This window comes from Chaetodon auriga, chromosome 10 (assembly GCF_051107435.1).
Source record: "Chaetodon auriga isolate fChaAug3 chromosome 10, fChaAug3.hap1, whole genome shotgun sequence".
Lineage (NCBI taxonomy): Eukaryota > Metazoa > Chordata > Actinopteri > Chaetodontiformes > Chaetodontidae > Chaetodon > Chaetodon auriga.
Window position 1 is genome coordinate 1090399 of NC_135083.1, and position 19592 is coordinate 1109990.

A 19592-nucleotide genomic window follows, 5' to 3' on the forward strand; every position below is an offset into this window, starting at 1 on the left:
TCTCCTGTCAGCTGATGTATGAGGGACGGAGGGATGGACAGATGAAGGGACGAGAGGAGAGAGAGACAGCTGGCAGGGATGGAGGGAAGGATGGATGGAAGGATGGAGGGAAGGATGGAGGGAAGGATGGATGGAAGGATGGAGGGAAGGATGGAGGAAAGGATGGATGGAAGGATGGAGGGAAGGATGGATGGAAGGATGGAGGAAAGGATGGATGGAAGGATGGAGGGAAGGATGGATGGAAGGATGGATGGAAGGATGGAGGAAAGGATGGATGGAAGGATGGAGGGAAGGATGGATGGAAGGAGGGATGGAAGGATGGAGGGAAGGATGGATGGAAGGATGGATGGAAGGATGGAGGGAAGGATGGAGGAAAGGATGGATGGAAGGATGGAGGGAAGGATGGATGGAAGGATGGAGGAAAGGATGGATGGAAGGATGGAGGGAAGGATGGATGGAAGGATGGATGGAAGGATGGAGGAAAGGATGGATGGAAGGATGGAGGGAAGGATGGAGGGAAGGATGGATGGAAGGAGGGATGGAAGGATGGAGGGAAGGATGGATGGAAGGATGGATGGAAGGATGGATGGAAGGATGGAGGGAAGGATGGATGGAAGGAGGGATGGAAGGATGGATGGAAGGATGGATGGAGGCTTACAGAGAAATGTGCAGCGGCATCAGCAGTAAGTCTGTGAGTAAAGCTTTATTTCTAAAACACCTGTGAACACAAAGGACACAAAGACTCCTGATCAGCCCTGAACACAGGCACAAACCAGTAAATCCACCAGGAAGAGACAACAGCTAAACTGACTGCAGCAGCATGTAGCTTAGCATCGGTGTGACAGAACAACACCTTAAAGCTCAAATAACTGACTGACTGGTGAGCGAACGGGTGGAAAAGCAGCTAACCGTCACTGGTTCCAGTTTGTAACGTGAGTCTCTGCTGGTTTTGAATTCGTCAGCGTGGGCTGTGATTGGTCGTTTTTCAGACTGATCAGCTGCAGTCGAGCAGCTCTGTGAGGCGGGACAAAGAGGTGGAGGTGCACTGAGCTAAATGCTAACATCAGAATGCTAACATGCACACAAAAACTATGCAAACATGCTAACATTTAGCAGGTTTAACGTTTCCCACGTTTACCTTCATAGTTTAGCATGTTAACACGCTAACACTTGCTAATTAGCACTAAAAACAAAGGACAGCTGACAGGAGTGTCCTTAGTTCTGCAGGTACGTGGTCATAACCCGAAGTATTGGAGTTGAAATGTTGACCAGATGATGGCGCCACATGCAAAGTCTGAGGATCGTCAGTCTTAGCACGGTTTGGGGCGGGGCTACAGTTCGGTAAGAGTTTACTTAACAAGTAAAACTGGACCCCTTCGGTTTCTGAGCCACGCTGGTCCGTGGTCTGTGGGCCTCATGAGGAACTCAAAAGCTGGTCTGATGTCTCGTAGACCAGGACCCTGGCAGGTCAATAACTCACCAACATAAAGAGGGATTTTAGGGACATGGAAGTTATTACGAGCCTTAAAATGTCTGCAGCCACAGCAGGAACAGCACGGCTGAAGAAGAGCTCGTCCTCACTGCTGTGAGACCTGCAGTCCAGCTCCGACAGCAGCTGACCTCAGATCAGATGTGAGGTTTGAAGAGACTGAGGTTTAAAGAGGCAGCAGGTCAGAGGTGGAGTCGACTTTCCTCGACTAAAATTAGCATCATGGTGGAGCCGAAAGCCTCCAGTTTAAATCCACAGCAGCTGGATCATTTAACCTCAGCTGGACACGGAGACGAAGCATCACAGCACACACTCTGCGTGTGTGTGTGTGTGTGTGTGTGTGCGTGTGTGTGTGTGTGATACCATCAGCGCTAATGAAACACTGTGTGTGTGTGTGTGTGTCATTGGCTCATTTATAACTGTCATTCACTGGTGGGGGATCAGAGAGGGAGGGAGGGAGGGAAAGGGATGATGGGAGATTAAGAAGGAGTCTATGTTTGGGTTAAAGGACGACTCCGCTCTGTTCCAACTTATTACTTATCATTTTGGTCGTTCTGTCCATCTTTTGATGTTTCATGGTGCTAACTAGCTTCTACCCTGAACATCGATGCTTCTTCACCGTCTGCAGGACGTAAACTGGCGACTGACTGGTGTTTTAGCATCATTACACGCTTGCTGCAGCAGCGACTGGGACGAGGCTGATCAAAGGGGACCTGATGAGAATAACGTCTAAATTAAAATGATAAACACAAACTGCTGAAGAAGCTGTGATGAAGTGGACTCGTTGCGTAAACAGAGGAGCCGATGGATGGACGACGAGTCAGTTTCCATTCATAGCGCAGAGCTGACGGAGGGAGAGGAGGGATGAGGAGGGATGAGGAGGGAGCAGATGTGAGCTTTAGCTCTGCTTCGTTTTGGTATTCCATCCTGACCACCGCAGGCCTTTTAAGACCAGTTCAAGCAGACCAGTCTGACCAGTCAGCTGCAGCGGAGGAGGTCATGTGCTGTGGTGACCATCATAGGGAGGTTATAAAGTGATGTGATGCTGTGAGCCAACACATTGTGTTCTTCAAACTACACTGCTGCACCAAAGACGAGTCCACCAGAAGAGCCTGAGACCAGACCAGACCAGACCAGACCAGACCAACCCGGCACAGTGAGTCCACACTCCTGGTTTTTGTGTTTGATTCAGGATTTGTGTTTAGAGTTCAGGATTTTTACCAAAAGCACTTTACGTGAAAGCTGGTACTGAGACAGAAATGTTACCCAGCAGCCTCAGCGGTTACTGCTATGATGAAGGACAACTAAGAGTTTATCAGATTCACTGTGCAGTCAGGAGGAAAACATGGCACCACAGCGAACCAGTCAATCCCAAATTTATTCAAATGACTGAATGAAGCACCAGGCAGCGACGCTGACAGCACGTCAAACAGAAGGTGAGAGGAGGTGAGCTCTCTGATTGGATGAAGGCTCGTTCGGATTCTACTGAGCTTCTAATGTTTTTTGACTTCTTTCGCTGATGGGGAGGGAGCTTCATCTCTGCTGAGCTGAGCAGCAGCTACAGCCTGAGACGGTTCTGTTTGTGTTTCCAGGTAGGATCAGCTCAGCCTGTTTGTGGCCGTGACAGCGAGGCCTGAGCGATGAGCTGATGAGGCAGCTGTTAGCGCTGCCTGAAATCCTGAGTAATCAGCTGGGATGATCAGATATCTGTGACCATGGCCGCCATCATGTTTAGCCTGGGTGTGTCTGCGGGCGTCAAGTTAACACGGCAGTCGATGAGACGACATTGTAGAAGCCTGATTATAATCTGTGCTTTTCTTCTCGATACATCGCACACACAGATCAGTGAATGCTAACCGCTAACAGCTAACAGTTCAGTTTGTATCACAGCTGATGGATCTTCTTCCTCTGACCTTCATTAAAACACATCAGTGAGCCTCACTGCTGTTCTTCATCACCATCAACACACACACACATACACACACACACAGACACACACACACACACACACACACACACACACACACTCACTACAGCACCAAACGTGGATTCGTCCGCCGCTGAAAATAGTCCCAACAAAGCTCTACTTCCTCCTGATAGAAGCTACCGTGAGCAGCTGATTGTCCTTCAAGACCTTTCATGACTCTTGAAAACAGTGAAGACGATCTTGATGGAGAACACGCAGCACATCTTACATTCACAGAACGTGAACTGCGACAGAACCACCTTTAAAGAACGCCTGTTCTTGTGTTCAGATGTCTCGGTTCATGGACATGAAGGCGTTTGGACAAGCTGGTCGCTACCTTCGTCTCACCAACTTGGAGCAACTGGCTGCCAAATCCCAGGCCTTTGACGGTACGTACGCTTGTTTCAACACCTTCATCCGTGTGGTCCAAAGACGGTACGTTTCCAAAATATAAATACACTAAACAGTGATACCAGATGTTCTTATGTTGATACAGTAATGTTTTATCAGTGAACCACTTTAAATTATGGGATCTTTGGAGCTAAAGTGTGAACCTGTCTTATCAGAAAGTTATTTTAAAATACACAAAAATATAATAAAAATGTTGGGTTAAATTAAACATGCAAAGGTATCACTTCACATCTTTTTTAGATTATTAAAGCTGATTGACAAAGGGCGTGATTGACTTCTTTCAGGTACGAAGCGAGTTTGGATGCCTGACGACGCTGAAGCGTACATAGAGGTGGAGGTCAGAGAGCTGAACGGAGACAAGACCACTGTGGAGACCAAGGACGGACGGGTTGGTTAAGACTTTACTGATCCCACACCGGAGAAATTAAGTGAAGTTCGGCACTAAAAGCTTGTGTTTTGAAAATATTACTGATTAATTAAACTGGTTACCAGTTTGGTTTTCACGGTCGATTGTACAGCTGAGCTTCTGCGGTCGGGTCTCAGACTGAGCGCTAACCTCGGCTCTGCGTGTGCGTTTCAGTTCATGATCGTGAAAGAAGACGACCTGCAGCCAATGAACCCTCCGAAGTTTGACATGATGGAGGACATGGCCATGCTGACTCACCTGAACGAAGCCTCGGTGCTCTTCAACCTGAGGAGGAGATACAGCATGTGGATGATCTACGTCAGTGTTTCATCCAACGCACACAACGATAAATCATCTATTTTTGAACGTTCTTGGTCTTTATGTTCGCCGTTTTTATCCCTCCTTGTCTCCTTCCTGCTCCTCTTTCATTTCAGACCTACTCTGGTCTGTTCTGTGTGACCGTCAACCCGTACAAATGGCTGCCGGTCTACTCCGCTGAGGTGGTGACGGCCTACAAAGGGAGGCGTCGCGCAGACACGCCGCCGCACATCTACGCCATCGCTGACAACGCCTACGTCGACATGCTGCAGAGTGAGTCGCCTGTGACCTCTGACCCCTAACATTAGCCCTGTAGGTTAACTGGACCTCAACCAGCAGTCCAGGTGAGCTAAGGCTACCTGGCTGGCCATGCTGCGAGTCTGTCAGCATTAGTCTTTATGGTCTTACATGTCTGAGTTTGAAACCTGCTGAAATCTGAAGGACTTCATAAAATAAGTCCCAAAACCTAAAATTGACCACAATGTTGTCAAGGATATTGCTCCTCCTGGTCCTGGTCCTGGTCCTGGTCCTGGTCCTGGTCCTGGTCCTGGTCCTGGTCCTGAGCCTGAGACAGCTCGAATGAACAGCTTGGAGTAACGAGACCTTTTTTAAGTTCTACCTTTGTTCCTCTACTGTTCCTTCACACGCCTTCATTTCCTCCACAGATCGTGAGAACCAGTCGATGCTGATCACGTAAGTCAGACCATTTCTGTGTCATGATAGAAAGTACAGGTGGAACAGGTCGTTCGCAGTCACATGACGTTAAATGCAGACGGAGGGCAGGAAGTGAAAACCACAGTGGACGAGATGTTACTGTGCTAGTTCAGATGAAATTACAGGTGAAGTGTAGAAAGAGAGAATCAGAGCACATGTTGGATGTGACTCTTAAAGTGTTCCTTAAAAGTCATGGTGCTTTGTTTCCTGTCACGGTTGCATCTCCACTTCCTTCTGTCCATCAGCGGTGAGTCAGGTGCAGGGAAAACAGTCAACACCAAGAGGGTGATTCAGTACTTCGCCATCGTCGCCGCTCTGGGAGAAAACGTGAAGAAAGGAGTGAGCCTTTTTAGCTTTGTTAGCATCAAGCTACTTTCTGATGTGTTTCTACGAGTGTGCGTCAGTCACCTGAGTCTACACCCCCTCCTGTCTCTGTCTGTTCAGGGGTCTCTGGAGGACCAGATCATTGAAGCCAATCCGGCCATGGAGGCGTTCGGCAACGCCAAGACCATCCGCAACGACAACTCCTCTCGCTTTGTGAGTGCAGTGAAGTGGCAGCGACGAGCTGACGACCAAGTGCTGAGTCGTGCGTCGTTACGTGTGGATGTGTTTGTGTGTCTCAGGGAAAGTTCATCAGGATTCATTTTGGGCCGACGGGGAAGTTGGCGTCCTCCGACATCGACATCTGTGAGTCACAGTCAGCAGGTCACAGTCGACGCTAACTGGGATCTAATGCGGTCGAATGACGACGGTTTTTACGTGAAACGAGCACATTTCAAGCTACATGTGACATCACACGTTGTCCATTTTAAAGATTATAAAACAGTGAAAGTGTTCCGTCTGTTAACGCTCTTGTATCGACTGGTGTTACAGTACTGCAGTACACTCGAGTATGTGCGTGTACATCTTATCAGATCTTCTAGAAAAGTCCAGAGTCGTGTTTCAGCAGCCAGGAGAGAGAAGCTACCACATCTACTACCAGATCCTGTCCAATCACAAGCCAGAACTGCAAGGTAACTCCACCCACCACTCTGACCTGTCCAATCACAGGTCAGGATCAGCACCTGCCACTGATGTCACTCATCATCAACATTTCTAAAGACCTCATTCTACTGTTCACACCAACAGATGGCAGCAGAGCTGGAAACCACATTTACTCAAGTACTGTAAGATAAGATAAGATAAGATAAGATAAGATAAGATAAGATAAGATAAGATAAGATAAGGCTTTATCCCACAGTAAATGAAACAGCCAGCAGGGTATAAAAATCAAGGTAAAAAGGATAAAGAATAAAAATCAACTCTATGGATGTAGATCGTGTACAAGCTCGTAAGAATACTGCTGGTACTGAAGTACACATGAGAAAAGTACTGCTGCCTAAATAAAGACTGAACTGCACGTGATCCTACGTGGACAATAAATACACAGTAGAAAGAATAAACGCAGTAAAAACTGTCATATTGTACAAGATGAGAAAATCATGTGAACAGTAAAAACATCACATGTAGTAAAACACAGACAGGCTCCACGGTACTACAGAATGAGTACTGCTAATATTCATACTTTAAGTACACTTCACCAAATACACTTAGATACTTCAAGTTTTAATTTACTTACTTTTCAGTGAAATGCAGGACTTTTACTTGCAGTGGAGTATTTCACAGTGTGGTATTAGTACTTCTACTTGAGTAAGGTAAGACAGACAGACAGACAGACAGACAGACAGGTAGACAGGTAGACAGACAGACAGGTGTTTGACTTACTTAATTTGATGCTCTTCCTGTCCTTCACGGAAGCTGTCTTGTCCATGTCCATGTCCATGTCCATGTCCTGTAATGTCCCACTGAAGCTGCTGTGATGCTGGTTTTGTTTGGCTGTTGCCTTCACCTCCTCCCAACGTCTCGGCTCACATCACCTTCCTCTCCGGCTCTTTTCCGTGACACTGACCGCTCCTTAGTGTTTGATTAAATGACGCCACTTCACGTGCCGTCCACCTGCCGTCCACCTGCCGTCCACCTGCCGTCCACCTGCGCAGATTTCACCTCCACCATAACACTACATTACCGCCTCTGACTCTGGGGGGGGGGGGCTGTTTCACTCAGTCGAGGAAACACTGATGAATCATTAACAGTGGGTCATGTGACCAGAGGTGGACAGCAGCAAATACATTTACTGAAGTGCTGAAGTACAATTTCGAAGTACTTGAGAAATTCCATTTTCTGCCACTTCCTGCTTCCACTCCAGTACGTGATACAGGCAGATATTACATTTATCTGAGAACTAAGCTTGTATGTACGTTTACTTTTGGACAGGATTCACTGGATGTGTCTGAGTTGCATCCTAACCTGTTATGATGAAACAGTATTTAACGCCGTCATTGATGGTGCTGTGCTGTGCAGACATGCTGCTGGTGACCACCAACGCCTACGACTACCACTTCTGCTCTCAGGGAGACACCAAGGTGGAGAGCATCAACGATGGAGAGGAGCTGAAGCTCACTGATGTAAGAGACACAGAGTCACCTCAGAAAACACACACTGTCCTGCTAAGGTACAAACTATAATCTGTGTGTGTGTGTGTGTGTGTGTGTGTGTGTGTGTGCAGCACGCGATGGACACGCTGGGCTTCACTCCAGAGGAAAAGTACGGCTGCTATAAGATCGTCGGAGCCATCATGCACTTTGGTAACATGAAGTTCAAGAAGAAGCAGAGAGAGGAGCAGGCCGAGGCGGACGGCACCGAGAGTAAGAGTCTCCTCACCGCGTGATCTGCTGAAGGTCCAACCTGAGCATTTCACCCGAGACCACACTGAAATATACATCCAGTCAGGTGTTGATCGGCATTACTGCAGATGACGTGAGATGTGTGTGTCGTGTGTGTTGAGGTGTGGATAAGGCCGCCTACCTGATGGGCATCAGCTCTGCTGACCTGCTGAAGGGTCTGCTGAACCCACGCGTCAAGGTGGGACACGAGTTCATCGTTAAAGGACAGACTGTAGAACAGGTAAGTCATCAATCGGCCAATCATGATCTATTCCGGCCCTCATGTCAGCGCTGCACCAGGTAAACAGCAGAGACCCTGAAGCTGACGGGACGTCTGACGTGTGTGTAGGTTAACTATGCTGTTGCAGCCTTGGCCAAAGCCACGTACGACCGCATGTTTAAGTGGCTGGTGAGTCGGATCAACCTGTCGCTGTACACCGCTCTGCCTCGTCAGTTCTTCATCGGCGTCCTCGACATCGCCGGCTTCGAGATCTTTGAGGTAAAGAGGAGAGACTGACAGAGACGTCTAGTCAAGATCCAAGTACACACCAAAACACCAGGGCCTCCAAGTATACAGGTCCTTTACTTTAAAGTACTAATACCACACTCTGAAAATACTCCAGGACAAGTAAAAATGAGCATTATCAAAACACGTAACCTTTAAAGTTTACTTTTATTAATTCCATCATTTCTTTTTCTTCCTGCAGTTCAATAACTTTGAGCAGCTGTGCATCAACTTCACCAACGAGAAGCTGCAGCAGTATTTCAACCACCACATGTTCATCCTGGAGCAGGAGGAGTACAAGACGGAGGGCATCGAGTGGACCTTCATCGACTTCGGGTTGGACTTACAGGCCTGCATCGACCTCATCGAGAGGGTGGGTGTGTTTGTGCTGCTCGTCACACTGGGGGTGGTGTGTTCAGGGGGAGGCGATCAGTGTGTGTGTAAAGCTCAGGTATCTTCATCATGACGCAGGTAGAGATCATTCAGACGTGTCGATCAGTGGATATTCGCTGTATTAGATGGACGAGGTGTGGACTGAGCGAGAAATGTGAAAACACGATGTTTTCCATGAAAGAAAATCTAAACATGCAGCACATTAATGGGTTTGGTATTTCAGCCGATGGGTATTCTGTCCATCATGGAGGAGGAGTGTATGTTCCCCAAGGCCACGGACCACAGCTTTAAAACCAAACTCTACGACAACCATCTGGGGAAGTCGCCTAACTTCCTGCGTCCGCGGCCGGACAAGAAGCGCAAATACGAGACGCACTTTGAGGTGGTTCACTACGCTGGAGTGGTGGGTACCTGCTCGTTGTTCCGCATCCATGTTCATGTTGCTTTGCTCGGTCAGCGGTCGGTGTTTATTACAGCTGATTTGATTACTGGTTCCCAGTCAGAGGCACACATTGTGAAATAAATAAGGCCCTTAAGTAAATGTCAGTGTTTCTGCCGCCTGATCCGTCACAGCTGTGCAACGATCATCCAAATTAAATGAAGGGCTCGGCTGTAATAGAAATATGACACTGACATGAAGAGCGCCTCTGCTTCCTGCTGTTTGTCCAAACAGGGACCGAAGAGCAAAACTCAGCAACTAAAAGTTCCATTTTGGAGATTCCTGTTTGTATTTTGAAACATCTGAATCCTTGTGGACCTCCTGATCAACACTTTTGGATGAGACAGCAGGATTCAGATGGTGGACTCACACTTCTGTGTCTGTGTTGAACTGAATCTGCACCGCTGATGTCACACTGTCACTGAGCGTCAGAATAAACCCAGAATCAGCTGACGTGTGTCTCACTGTAGGTGCCGTACAACATCACCGGCTGGCTGGACAAGAACAGAGATCCTCTGAATGAGACGGTGGTGGTTCTGTTCCAGAAATCCTCCAACAAACTGATGGCTGGACTGTTTGAGAACTACATCAGCTCTGAGATGGGTAACGAGCTTTACAGCCACAGTCTGAAAGTGTGTGACAAAGACCTAAAAGTCCTAGTCCTACACCTGAGACTCCGGCAAGCCTGGAAGTATAAAGAACAACCTATTGTCACTCTTTAGAGGAGACATGCAGTACTGTGCCGTGTACAAATACTGTGTGTGCTGCTGTTGTTTCAGCCGGTGACCCGAAGGCTGAAGCCAAACACAGGAAGAAGAAAGCAGCTTCCTTCCAGACAGTTTCACAGTTACACAAGGTGAGATCCAGAGAGATGCTGCAGGACTGCCTGTACAATAAAGTGACTGAGAAATAAATGGACCAATCATAAACACAGTGTCTTCAGTCGGGCTTTGTTTTTGGGGGTCGTTTAGAGGCGGGGGGGTAGGGCCACCTTGACTAACCTTCTGGGCGGTCTTCAACTCTTTATCTGCTTTCATGCTTGAAAACAGGAGAATCTGAACAAGCTGATGGCTAACCTGCGCAGCACTCAGCCTCACTTCGTCCGCTGCATCATCCCCAACGAGAGCAAGAATCCAGGTAACCGAGCAGCAGCAGCCAGACCAGAAGTCTGCAGCCTCAGGCTAATTAAAGCTACCTTCACGTCTCCACCGTCCCCGTGTGTTTCCAGGTGTGATGGATCCCTTCCTGGTTCTCCATCAGTTGAGGTGTAACGGGGTCCTCGAGGGGATCAGGATTTGCAGGAAGGGCTTCCCAAACCGGATCCTGTATGCTGAGTTCAGACAACGGTCCGTCCCAGACCGAGCCGCTGTGTTTCAGCTGTTTCACAGTGTTGGTTTTTCTCATGCGGTGCTCATCCATGATCCTCGTGTCCTTTTCTTTCTCAGTTATCGCATCTTGAATCCTGCTGCCATTCCAGAGGACTCGTTTGTTGACAGCAGGAAAGCCGTGGAGAAACTGCTGGGATCTCTGGACATAGACCACAGCCAGTACAAGTTCGGACACACTAAGGTACAAAACCAGTACTGTGACTAACACGACCAGTGTCTACAGACGGAGGGTGTCTGTTAAAGCCACTCACTCTGTTTGACAGGTGGCTCGTTGGTCTGTCCTCTGCTCTCAGGTGTTTTTTAAAGCAGGTCTGTTGGGTCAGTTGGAGGACATGAGGGACTCCCGTCTGTCTCAGATCCTCACCATCGTTCAGGCCATGTCCAGAGGGAAGCTGATGAGGATGGAACGACAAAAGATGATGCAGCAAAGGTCAGTGTGACCGCCGTCAGATTAATAAGAAAAACGTGGTGCAGGCGGTCGACGGTGCGTTCAGGTGCAGTCGTCTCGGTGTCTCTCAGGGATGCTGTGATGGTGATCCAGTTCAACCTCAGAGCGTTCTTCTCTGTGAGGACTTGGCCGTGGATGATGCTGTTCTACAAGCTCCGCCCCCTGCTCAGGAGCGCCCAGGTGGAGAAGGAGCTGGCTGCTCTCAAAGAGGACTTCACCAAACTGAAAGAGGCCTTTGACAGGTGTGTTCACCTGTCTGACTCCTCAACATTCTGACTGTCATTCACACCTTCAGAGAGTAAAAAGACTCCTGTGTGTTTCCTATCTGTCACCTCGCTGTGTTGTGTGACCTCCATCAGGTCAGAGGTCAAGCGACGGGAGGCGGAGGAGCGGCAGGTGGTTTTGGTTCAGGAGAAAAATGACCTGAGTCTCCAGCTCCAAGCAGTGAGTCCAAACACTGAAAACAGCCTGTTTGACTCTGGAAAGACAAACTTCTGTCTAGTTTTTGGAATATGTGGGTTTATATGACCTAACATACCAAATTCCATTTATTTGGAACAGGAAAGCTTTGATGTGAACAACATTATGAGTTTCTTTAACATCTCTCTAACCTTTATGTTTCTTCCACTTCCATCATCCAGGAGCAGGACAACCTGACAGATGCAGAGGACCGCTGCAACCAGCTGATTCAGTCCAAAATCTCTCAGGAGTCCAAGCTGAAGGAGATGCAGGAACGTCTGGAGGATGAGGAGGAGGTGAGCACCACGCTGATGTCCAAGAAACGTCAGCTGGAGGACGAGGTGACATCGCTGAAAAGAGATGTGGACGACCTGGAGATGACCCTGGCTAAAGTGGAGAAAGAGAGACATGGGGTGGAGAACAAGGTGCGTTCAGGAACAACGAGGCATTGCTGCAGGTTTCAGTCACCTCAGGATCACAGTTACCTGGTGGTGGGTGGAGGTGATGAGCTTTCTTTCCTTCTGTCCAGGTGAAGAACCTGTCCCAGGAGATGTGTGCTCTGGATGAATCCATAGCGTCTCTGAGCAGAGAGAAAGCCGCCCTGCAGGAAGCCCACCAGCAGGTTCTGAATGACCTCCAGGCACAGGAGGACAAGGTCAACATGCTGGCCAAGGCAAAAACTCGGCTGGAGCAGCAAGTGGACAACGTAAGAACAGATCCCTCTGAGGTGTCAGAATGTGTAGATGTGAAGATAACCGGTCTGAAACCTCTAGAACCTCCGAAAGGACCACAAGAACAACCTAAAGAGAACCACTACAGTCTCCTAAACAACCCCTAGAAACTCCTGAAGGACCATGAAATCCTCTGCTCAAACCTCCTTCACGGCCAGGATTTAGAGAGTCTGTAGATAGTTTATAGTTGGGTGACAAATGAGTAAAAACCAAAATGAGGTGTCTTCTAAGGTTTTGGTACAGCACAATGTCGTGGCACTCTGCGTTTGTAATGGCCTCCACGCCTCTCGTCTCTGCAGGTGGAAAGTTCTCTGGAGCAGGAGAAGAAGGTGCGACTGGATCTGGAACGTACCAAACGGAAGCTGGAGGCGGATCTGAAGCTGTCCATGGACTCAGTGAAGGACCTGGAGAACCAGAGGGAAGAGCTGGAGGAGAGACTGAAGAAGTAAGAAAGCATTTCCAGAGCCGGTAGTTTTATTTGACCGGTGGTTCGATTCCTCTACGCAGACTGAGCTCAACTCAAAACTGAAACTAATCGCTGATTAATAGCAAATATTCCTCCGTTCCTTTCCTACTCTATTTGATGCTCCTCCTTTCTGTCCTTGTCTCTCTCCACACCTCCTCAAAGAAAGGACTTCGAGTTGGGTCATGTTCAGTCTAAACTGGAGGACGAACAGAGTTTGGTTGCTCAGCTTCAGAAGAAGATGAAAGAGCTTCAGGTTGGTCAGACCAGAGTAGAACTTGATTAGCTTCATCTTCTCCTCCGCTAGCGCTGCCACTACAGCTGTGTTTTGATCCCTCAGACTCGTATTGAGGAGCTGGAGGAGGCGCTGGAGGCGGAGAGGGCGTGGCGCTCCAAAGCAGAACGTCAGAGGAACGACATCGCCAGAGAGTTGGAGGAGCTCGGGGAGAAACTGGAGGAGGCAGGAGGAGCCTCTGCTGCCCAAATCGCTCTCAACAGGTCATCATCTGCATTAAAGCTCCACTAACAAACAGGAGGGATTGTCCTGAGCTGAGGTTCAGACATCGATGTTCTGTCCTCAGCGTCTCTCCTGTCTCCAAATGTCAAACAGGAAGCGGGAGGCAGACTTCCTGAAGCTGCGGCGGGAGCTGGAGGAGGCGGGGCTTCACCACGAGGCGACGGCCGCCACTCTGAGGAAGAAGCACTCGGACACGGTGGCGGAGCTCAGCGAGCAGATCGACGCTCTGCAGAGAGCCAAACAGAAGCTGGACAAGGAGAAGGCCGAGTTCAGGCTGGAGGCCGACGACCTGGCTGCTACCGTGGAGCAGCTGTCCAGGGCCAAGGTGAGAACAGGTCACCTCAGGAGGACCATTTGAAGAGCACTGCACCAGTTTTACCACTGTCAGCCTGTGTGTGTGTGTGTGTGTGTGTGTGTGTGTGTGTGTGTGTGTGTGTGTAGGGGGCTGTGGAGAAGATGTGCAGGGTTTATGAGGACCAGCTGAATGAAAGCAGAGCCAGAGCAGAAGAGCTGCAGAGACAACTGACGGAGGTTTCTGCTCAGAAAGCACGAGTGCTCACAGAGAACGGTACGCTCTGCTCTTATCTTATCTTATCTTATCTTATCTTATCTTAACACACACACTCATACACACAGGCATACATAAAAAATAAAGATTAATGCATCGTTGACATCCAGCACTTGTCCCACTGAGGTTTGTGGATCTGTACATCTGAAAAACGAGCTGTTTTAACATCCGGGAACATTTTGTAGGAAGGTTCAATAAACGTTCCCACAGCCAGAAAATAAGGATTCTGGAATGTTTTAGGAACCAAATTTGCCAGCTGGGGAACGAACGCTCAACTTACCAACTTTAACTTCTTCACTGGAACAATGATGAATTTTCTTAAGATATTTTAAGTTCTTACTGAGGGGAAATTATTTTATATACATAAACGTTCTTTGTATCCAGACAAATGTACTTTAGTCTGACTGCAGCTCTTTTAAGATAACATATCTTGTTACTTGTCTGATTGTTTGTTGTCAAGTCAAATTTTCGTGTCCTGCTGGCAGATTTTCTCTTGTCTTGTCAAATTTCCCTCATTTTACTGCTTTTTTCTTTTTTTTGAGAGCTGAGGTTTTGCTGTTTTCTGTTCTTCCAGCTGAGTACAGCCGTCGTCTCGAGGAGCGGGACGTTATGATTGGTCAGCTCCAGCGCTCGAAGACGGGGGTTTGTCAAAACTTGGAAGGTCTGAAGAGGCAGCTGGAGGAGGAGAGCAAAGTAAGTGTGAACCCTCGTAACTCTGATCCGTCACTGAAGCTTCTGCTTGTTCTAACTGTTCTAACCCACGCTAACGATTTTATCTCTGTGATAGCTAACTGTGTGTGTGTGTGTGTGTGTGTGTGTGTGTGTGTGTGTGTGTGTGTGCGTGTGTGCGTGCGTGTGCGTCAGGCTCGTGTGGCGCTGGCTCATGCCGTGCAGGCCTCCCGTCATGACTCCAGTTTGCTCAGCGAGCAGCTGGAGGAGGAGCAGGAAGCCAAGGCTGAACTGCAGAGGGCGCTGTCTAAAGCCAACAGCCAGGTGGTTCAGTGGAGAGCCAAGTACGAGACGGACGCCGTGCTGCGGATCGAGGAGCTGGAAGACGCAAAGTAAGATACTCGAAACGGTTTAATGCATGTGTACGCAGTACAAAAGTACTGCGTTTGGTATAGCTGGCCTGTAGTTTTTAGGCTTCTGTTGCATCACCTCATTCTGAGGTCTTTACTGTCGTTACACTGGTGACCTGGTCCTAAACCCCGCCCCCAAACACCAGTTGTCCAATCAGAGCTCGGCAGCAGTAACCAGTCGGAGCAGGTGTGTCATGTTGAAGCAGGGAGCACATAGAGCATTTTCAGCTTTTCCAAAACATAAAGGAATGGAATATTGTGCTGATCTAATGTAAGATGCTAATGTTAGCATGTCTAGCTAACTAGCTTACAACCTGCAGTAGTAGCCAAACATTATTAGGCCAAGGGTTGGGCTGAACCTGAATGAACGTTAGCTGTGACCTGAAGATTTTTCTTGTTCCTCGACTGGATTCTCTTTCCAGCTGAGCAGTGCGTGACTTTTCTTCTGTCTGGTGTTGTAGGAAGAAGTTGGTGGTCAAACTACAGACCGTTGAGGAAGCTGTGGAGACGTCTCACGCGAGATGTTCCTCACTGGAGAAAACCAAGCAGGGTCTGCAGACTGAGGTTGAAGACCTGGTGGTGGAACTGGAGCGATCCAACGCTGCTGCTCTGGCTCTGGACAAGAGGCAGCGCAACTTCGACAAGGTCAGTCAGCAACGGCAGCCATAACCCTCAGCGCAGTCCTGAACAATGTAGGAAACTGCCAACAACACTCAGCACCTGTGGACGTGGAAGGTGGCAGCAAGACAAGCTGAGAATCAAGTTTGTATGTCGGTTTGTGCTTCTTTTGTCTGATGCAGTTGTTGAGTGACTGGAAGCTGAAGTTTGAGGAGAGTCAGATGGAGCTGGAGGCATCGCAGAGAGAGTCCTGCAGTCTGAGCACCGAGCTCTTCAAACTGAAGAACTGCTACGAAGAAGCTCTCGACCATCTGGAGACAGTTAAACGAGAAAACAAGAACCTGCAAGGTACTCTGTCGGAGAGCGTCCACGACTTCAGTCACATTAACTGACAGCAGCGTCACGTCAGACCAGAGCAACAGACGTCCCATTCCTTCGACTGATGTGGACGTAAGTGAAAATTGTGATTGGCTGACAAATTGATTGACTGTGTTTGATCCCAGAGGAGATCCTGGACCTGACCGATCAGCTCAGCCAGGGAGGGAAGACCATCCACGAGCTGGAGAGGATGAAGAAGATCCTGAATGTGGAGAAGAGCGATATCAGAGCAGCTCTGGAGGAAGCAGAGGTGACTGACTTACCTGCTGCAGATACCTGTCAGCTGTGTACCAACTAAGCTGTTTACTAAACTACTGCAATACCAACCAACCAGGGAACTCTGGAGCACGAGGAGAGTAAGACCTTGAAGTTTCAGATGGAGCTGCAGCAGATCAGGACTGAGATTGAGCGCAAGATTGCAGAGAAAGATGAGGAGATCGACAACCTCAGGTACCAAACACACCAAATAACAGACTAAATCTGATGATAGCTAATATTAATATTAAGACTTTAAAGCTAACAAACTAACAGGTACCAAAGTTAAAATCTTTTTAAAATGCAGTACAGAAAATCACCAAAGGCATGCACAGTGGATGTTTTTAAGTGGTAATACCAGTGCCGTCCACCAGGCGGAGCCACCAGCGCTCCCTGGAGACCATGCAGGCCAGTTTGGAGGCGGAGGTTCGAAGTCGCAGCGAGGCGGTTCGTCTGAGGAAGAAGATGGAGTTCGACCTGAACGAGATGGAGGTTCAGCTGTCGCACGCTAACAGACAAGCAGCCGAGAGCCAGAAGATCATCGGACACCTGCAGACACAGGTACGCTCATCTGGGCCAAAGCCATCAATGACATTCAGACGAGAAACTCTGAGCGAACTGCCGTCACGACGCATCAGCAGCGCCACACGAGATGAGAACTGGTCTAAACACTGAAGGTTCCTCTTGTTCTGAGACTGTCATGGCTGATCAGGTGTGTAACATTAGTGAAAGGTCAGTTTGTGATCAGCCGCTCTGAACACACCTTCACAAGGTGCGATGATGATGATGTCACTCATGGGCAGGTTTGCTAACAGGTTAGCGAGAACAACGTGATCCTGTGAGGGTCAATCTGAGCCTCAATAAATCGTCCTCTCACAGGTTAAAGAGCAACAGGTGGAGCTGGAGGATAAAGTCCAGTTGACCAATCAGCTGAGAGAACAGATTGTCCTGTTGGAGCGACGCTGTTCGCTGATGACGGCTGAGGAGGAGGAGCTGCGTGGGATCCTGGACCAAACCGACCACGTCCGCAAGATGGCCGAACACGAGCTGGTGGAGGTGGCGGAGAGAGTTAACCTGCTCACCACACAGGTGCACACAGAGACACACACTCCTCACAGGTGTACTGATGACTCTCCACAGGCTCACTGACTGATCGATTGGTTTCCCGCCTCCTCCTGTGCTTCAGAACTCCAGTCTGGTGAACCACAAGAAGAAGCTGGAGGCCGATCTGTCTGTGCTGACAGGAGAGGTGGACGAGGCGATGCAGGAGAGTCGCAGCGCTGAGGAGAAGGCCAAGAAGGCCATCACTGACGTCAGTCCTGACCCCTGACCCCTGACCTCTGACCAATCCTGAACTAACCCTCAGTCTTTGTGTCCAGCTGATGTTGTCTTGTGTTTTTAATTGTTTCTGTGGTTCTCTGTTCTCCTCGTCTCCTTATTGTTGGAACATTCTTTACCTTCGCGATCTTTACCTGAATCCTGTGCAAATCTGTTTTTCCAGGCGGCTCTGATGGCGGAGGAGCTGAAGAAGGAGCAGGACAGCTGCAGTATGCTGGAGAGAATGAAGAAGAACATGCTGTCCACGGTCAAAGGTACGAACGCCGTGAGACACGTGATGTCGGTTGAGGACAGAGTTGAGTGCTGCAGGTCCATGTTGACGGCGTCGGTGTGTCTCTGACAGAGCTGCAGGTCAAACTGGACGAGACGGAGCAGATGGCGCTGAAGGGAGGAAAGAAGCAGCTTCACAAACTGGAAACCAAAGTGAGTACAGACAGAAAAGAGCGAGCAGCAGGAGGTGAACTGCAGAGGAGGAAACAGGAGCTCTGCTGTGTGTGCAGGTGAGGGAGCTGCAGACGGAGCTGATGGTGGAGCAGAAGAAGAGCGAGGAGTACCAGAAAGGAGTCCGTCGCTACGAGAGGCGATGCAAAGAGCTGACGTACCAGGTGTGGTGACCGCACACCATCATCCGGATGCTGTGTTGTTCTGTTCGCTCTGTTTTTCACGCTTTGTCCTCTGCAGTCGGAGGAGGACAGGAAGACGCTGCTGAGGATGCAGGAGCTGATCGATAAGCTTCAGACCAAAGTCAAGAGCTACAAGAGACAAGCTGAGAGCGCCGTGAGTCTTCCTTTAAATTATTACATTAAACGTGACAGAACGCAGACTAAAGCAGCTGATTCTGCAGCTTCACGGAGCTTTACAGTTCCTCTGTCCGTCCACCAGGAGGAGCAGGTGAGCTGCAGCACGGTGCGTTTCAGGAAAGTCCAACACGAGCTGGACGACGCCGAGGAGAGAGCCGACATCGCCGAGGCCACCGTCAACAAGATGCGGATTCGAACCCGCCAACAAACCAGCAAGGTGGCCGTGGTGAGTCGCACTGGTCTGAAGGAGTCTTTACTAAAACGAGTCGTGATGGAAGCAGCGTTGAAACGAATATTTCCTGTTTTAATCTGTTTCTGCAGATCGCTGAATGAAGCTCTGCTGCCTCGTCAGACACATCACAGTGTTTCTGGTTTCTGCTGTTTGATTTGTGCTGTGTGTGGGTTTTTTTTGTTTTTTTTTTTGGGGGGGGGGGGGGGGGGGGTGTATGAATCTGCTGCATGTGGCCACGTCAGCATCATCGGCAGCAGTCAAGTCGGTTCGCTCTGCGAGTGCGAGGCTGTGGCTATTTCTTGGAATCAGTATGTACTGGTTTACACCGAACATGAAGATGTCTCAGAAGAAGACAAAATTATGGGACAATGAGTCATTTATGACACATTGTCAGTGATGGCGGCCATACTTCTATTTGTTTCACACATATATTAACGTATTATTCCTCATTACGTGACGGTTAACGTTAAATTTAATGACTGTGTGATGTTGTCGTGTCTCAAAGTGCAGAACACTCCGACAATAGTCACTCACTCTGCAGCTACGTTGTCTTTAGCTTCATTAGCTCGTAGCTTTTGGTTTTACAGCACATGTACTGTATGTTTGAGTCCATCAGGCTCTCACCAGCCCTCCATCAAACACGACTCCGACGGGATGATCGTGTGACAAAGGCAGCTGTTTGCTAACACGTTAGCTACTTTGCACCCGGGCTGAATTTGACTGGTTTCTGCCCCCTAGTTGACAAAAATCCTTCAGTTCTGCTCCAATGGGATCGTGAGAAACGCCATGATAAACCTTCAGACTGTGTGTGGCTGTTGCTGTGCGGTGGTTGTGTTGTGTGGTTTTACTGTGTCACTGAACTCTTCAGTGGAGTGAAAAATGAAAATAAATAACCTGTAGTTTGACAAACAGTTC

The 19592-nt window shown here is 48.8% G+C and overlaps 1 protein-coding gene across 1 annotated transcript; it reads left to right on the plus strand.

The window, feature by feature from the left end:
• The first annotated feature begins 3744 nt into the window (after positions 1-3744).
• LOC143327009 (myosin-7-like) lies at positions 3745-18778 on the plus strand. The gene is made up of 45 exons (XM_076741123.1): positions 3745-3844; positions 4151-4254; positions 4447-4590; positions 4707-4863; positions 5256-5283; positions 5550-5643; positions 5749-5841; positions 5928-5991; positions 6219-6317; positions 7705-7808; positions 7910-8048; positions 8189-8307; positions 8416-8565; positions 8774-8944; positions 9188-9367; positions 9874-10006; positions 10183-10259; positions 10453-10540; positions 10632-10749; positions 10849-10972; positions 11085-11221; positions 11311-11481; positions 11599-11683; positions 11881-12123; positions 12228-12404; positions 12729-12874; positions 13058-13148; positions 13233-13390; positions 13503-13734; positions 13851-13977; positions 14552-14670; positions 14842-15038; positions 15518-15701; positions 15857-16022; positions 16178-16302; positions 16387-16502; positions 16682-16868; positions 17187-17396; positions 17494-17619; positions 17809-17899; positions 17989-18068; positions 18146-18250; positions 18327-18422; positions 18528-18671; positions 18767-18778. The coding sequence occupies exons 1-45, from the start codon at positions 3745-3747 to the stop codon at positions 18776-18778; spliced, it is 5811 nt and encodes a 1936-aa protein (XP_076597238.1).
• The last annotated feature ends 814 nt before the right edge of the window (positions 18779-19592 follow it).

Bases quoted from the DNA above. Each gene is read 5' to 3' on its own strand.
- LOC143327009 (XM_076741123.1), top strand. From the start codon at position 3,745: ATGTCTCGGTTCATGGACATGAAGGCGTTTGGACAAGCTGGTCGCTAC. The intron at 5,842-5,927 runs GTGAGTGCAGTG...TGTGTGTCTCAG, and splicing joins ACGACAACTCCTCTCGCTTT to GGAAAGTTCATCAGGATTCA. The intron at 10,007-10,182 runs GTAACGAGCTTT...CTGTTGTTTCAG, and splicing joins CTACATCAGCTCTGAGATGG to CCGGTGACCCGAAGGCTGAA.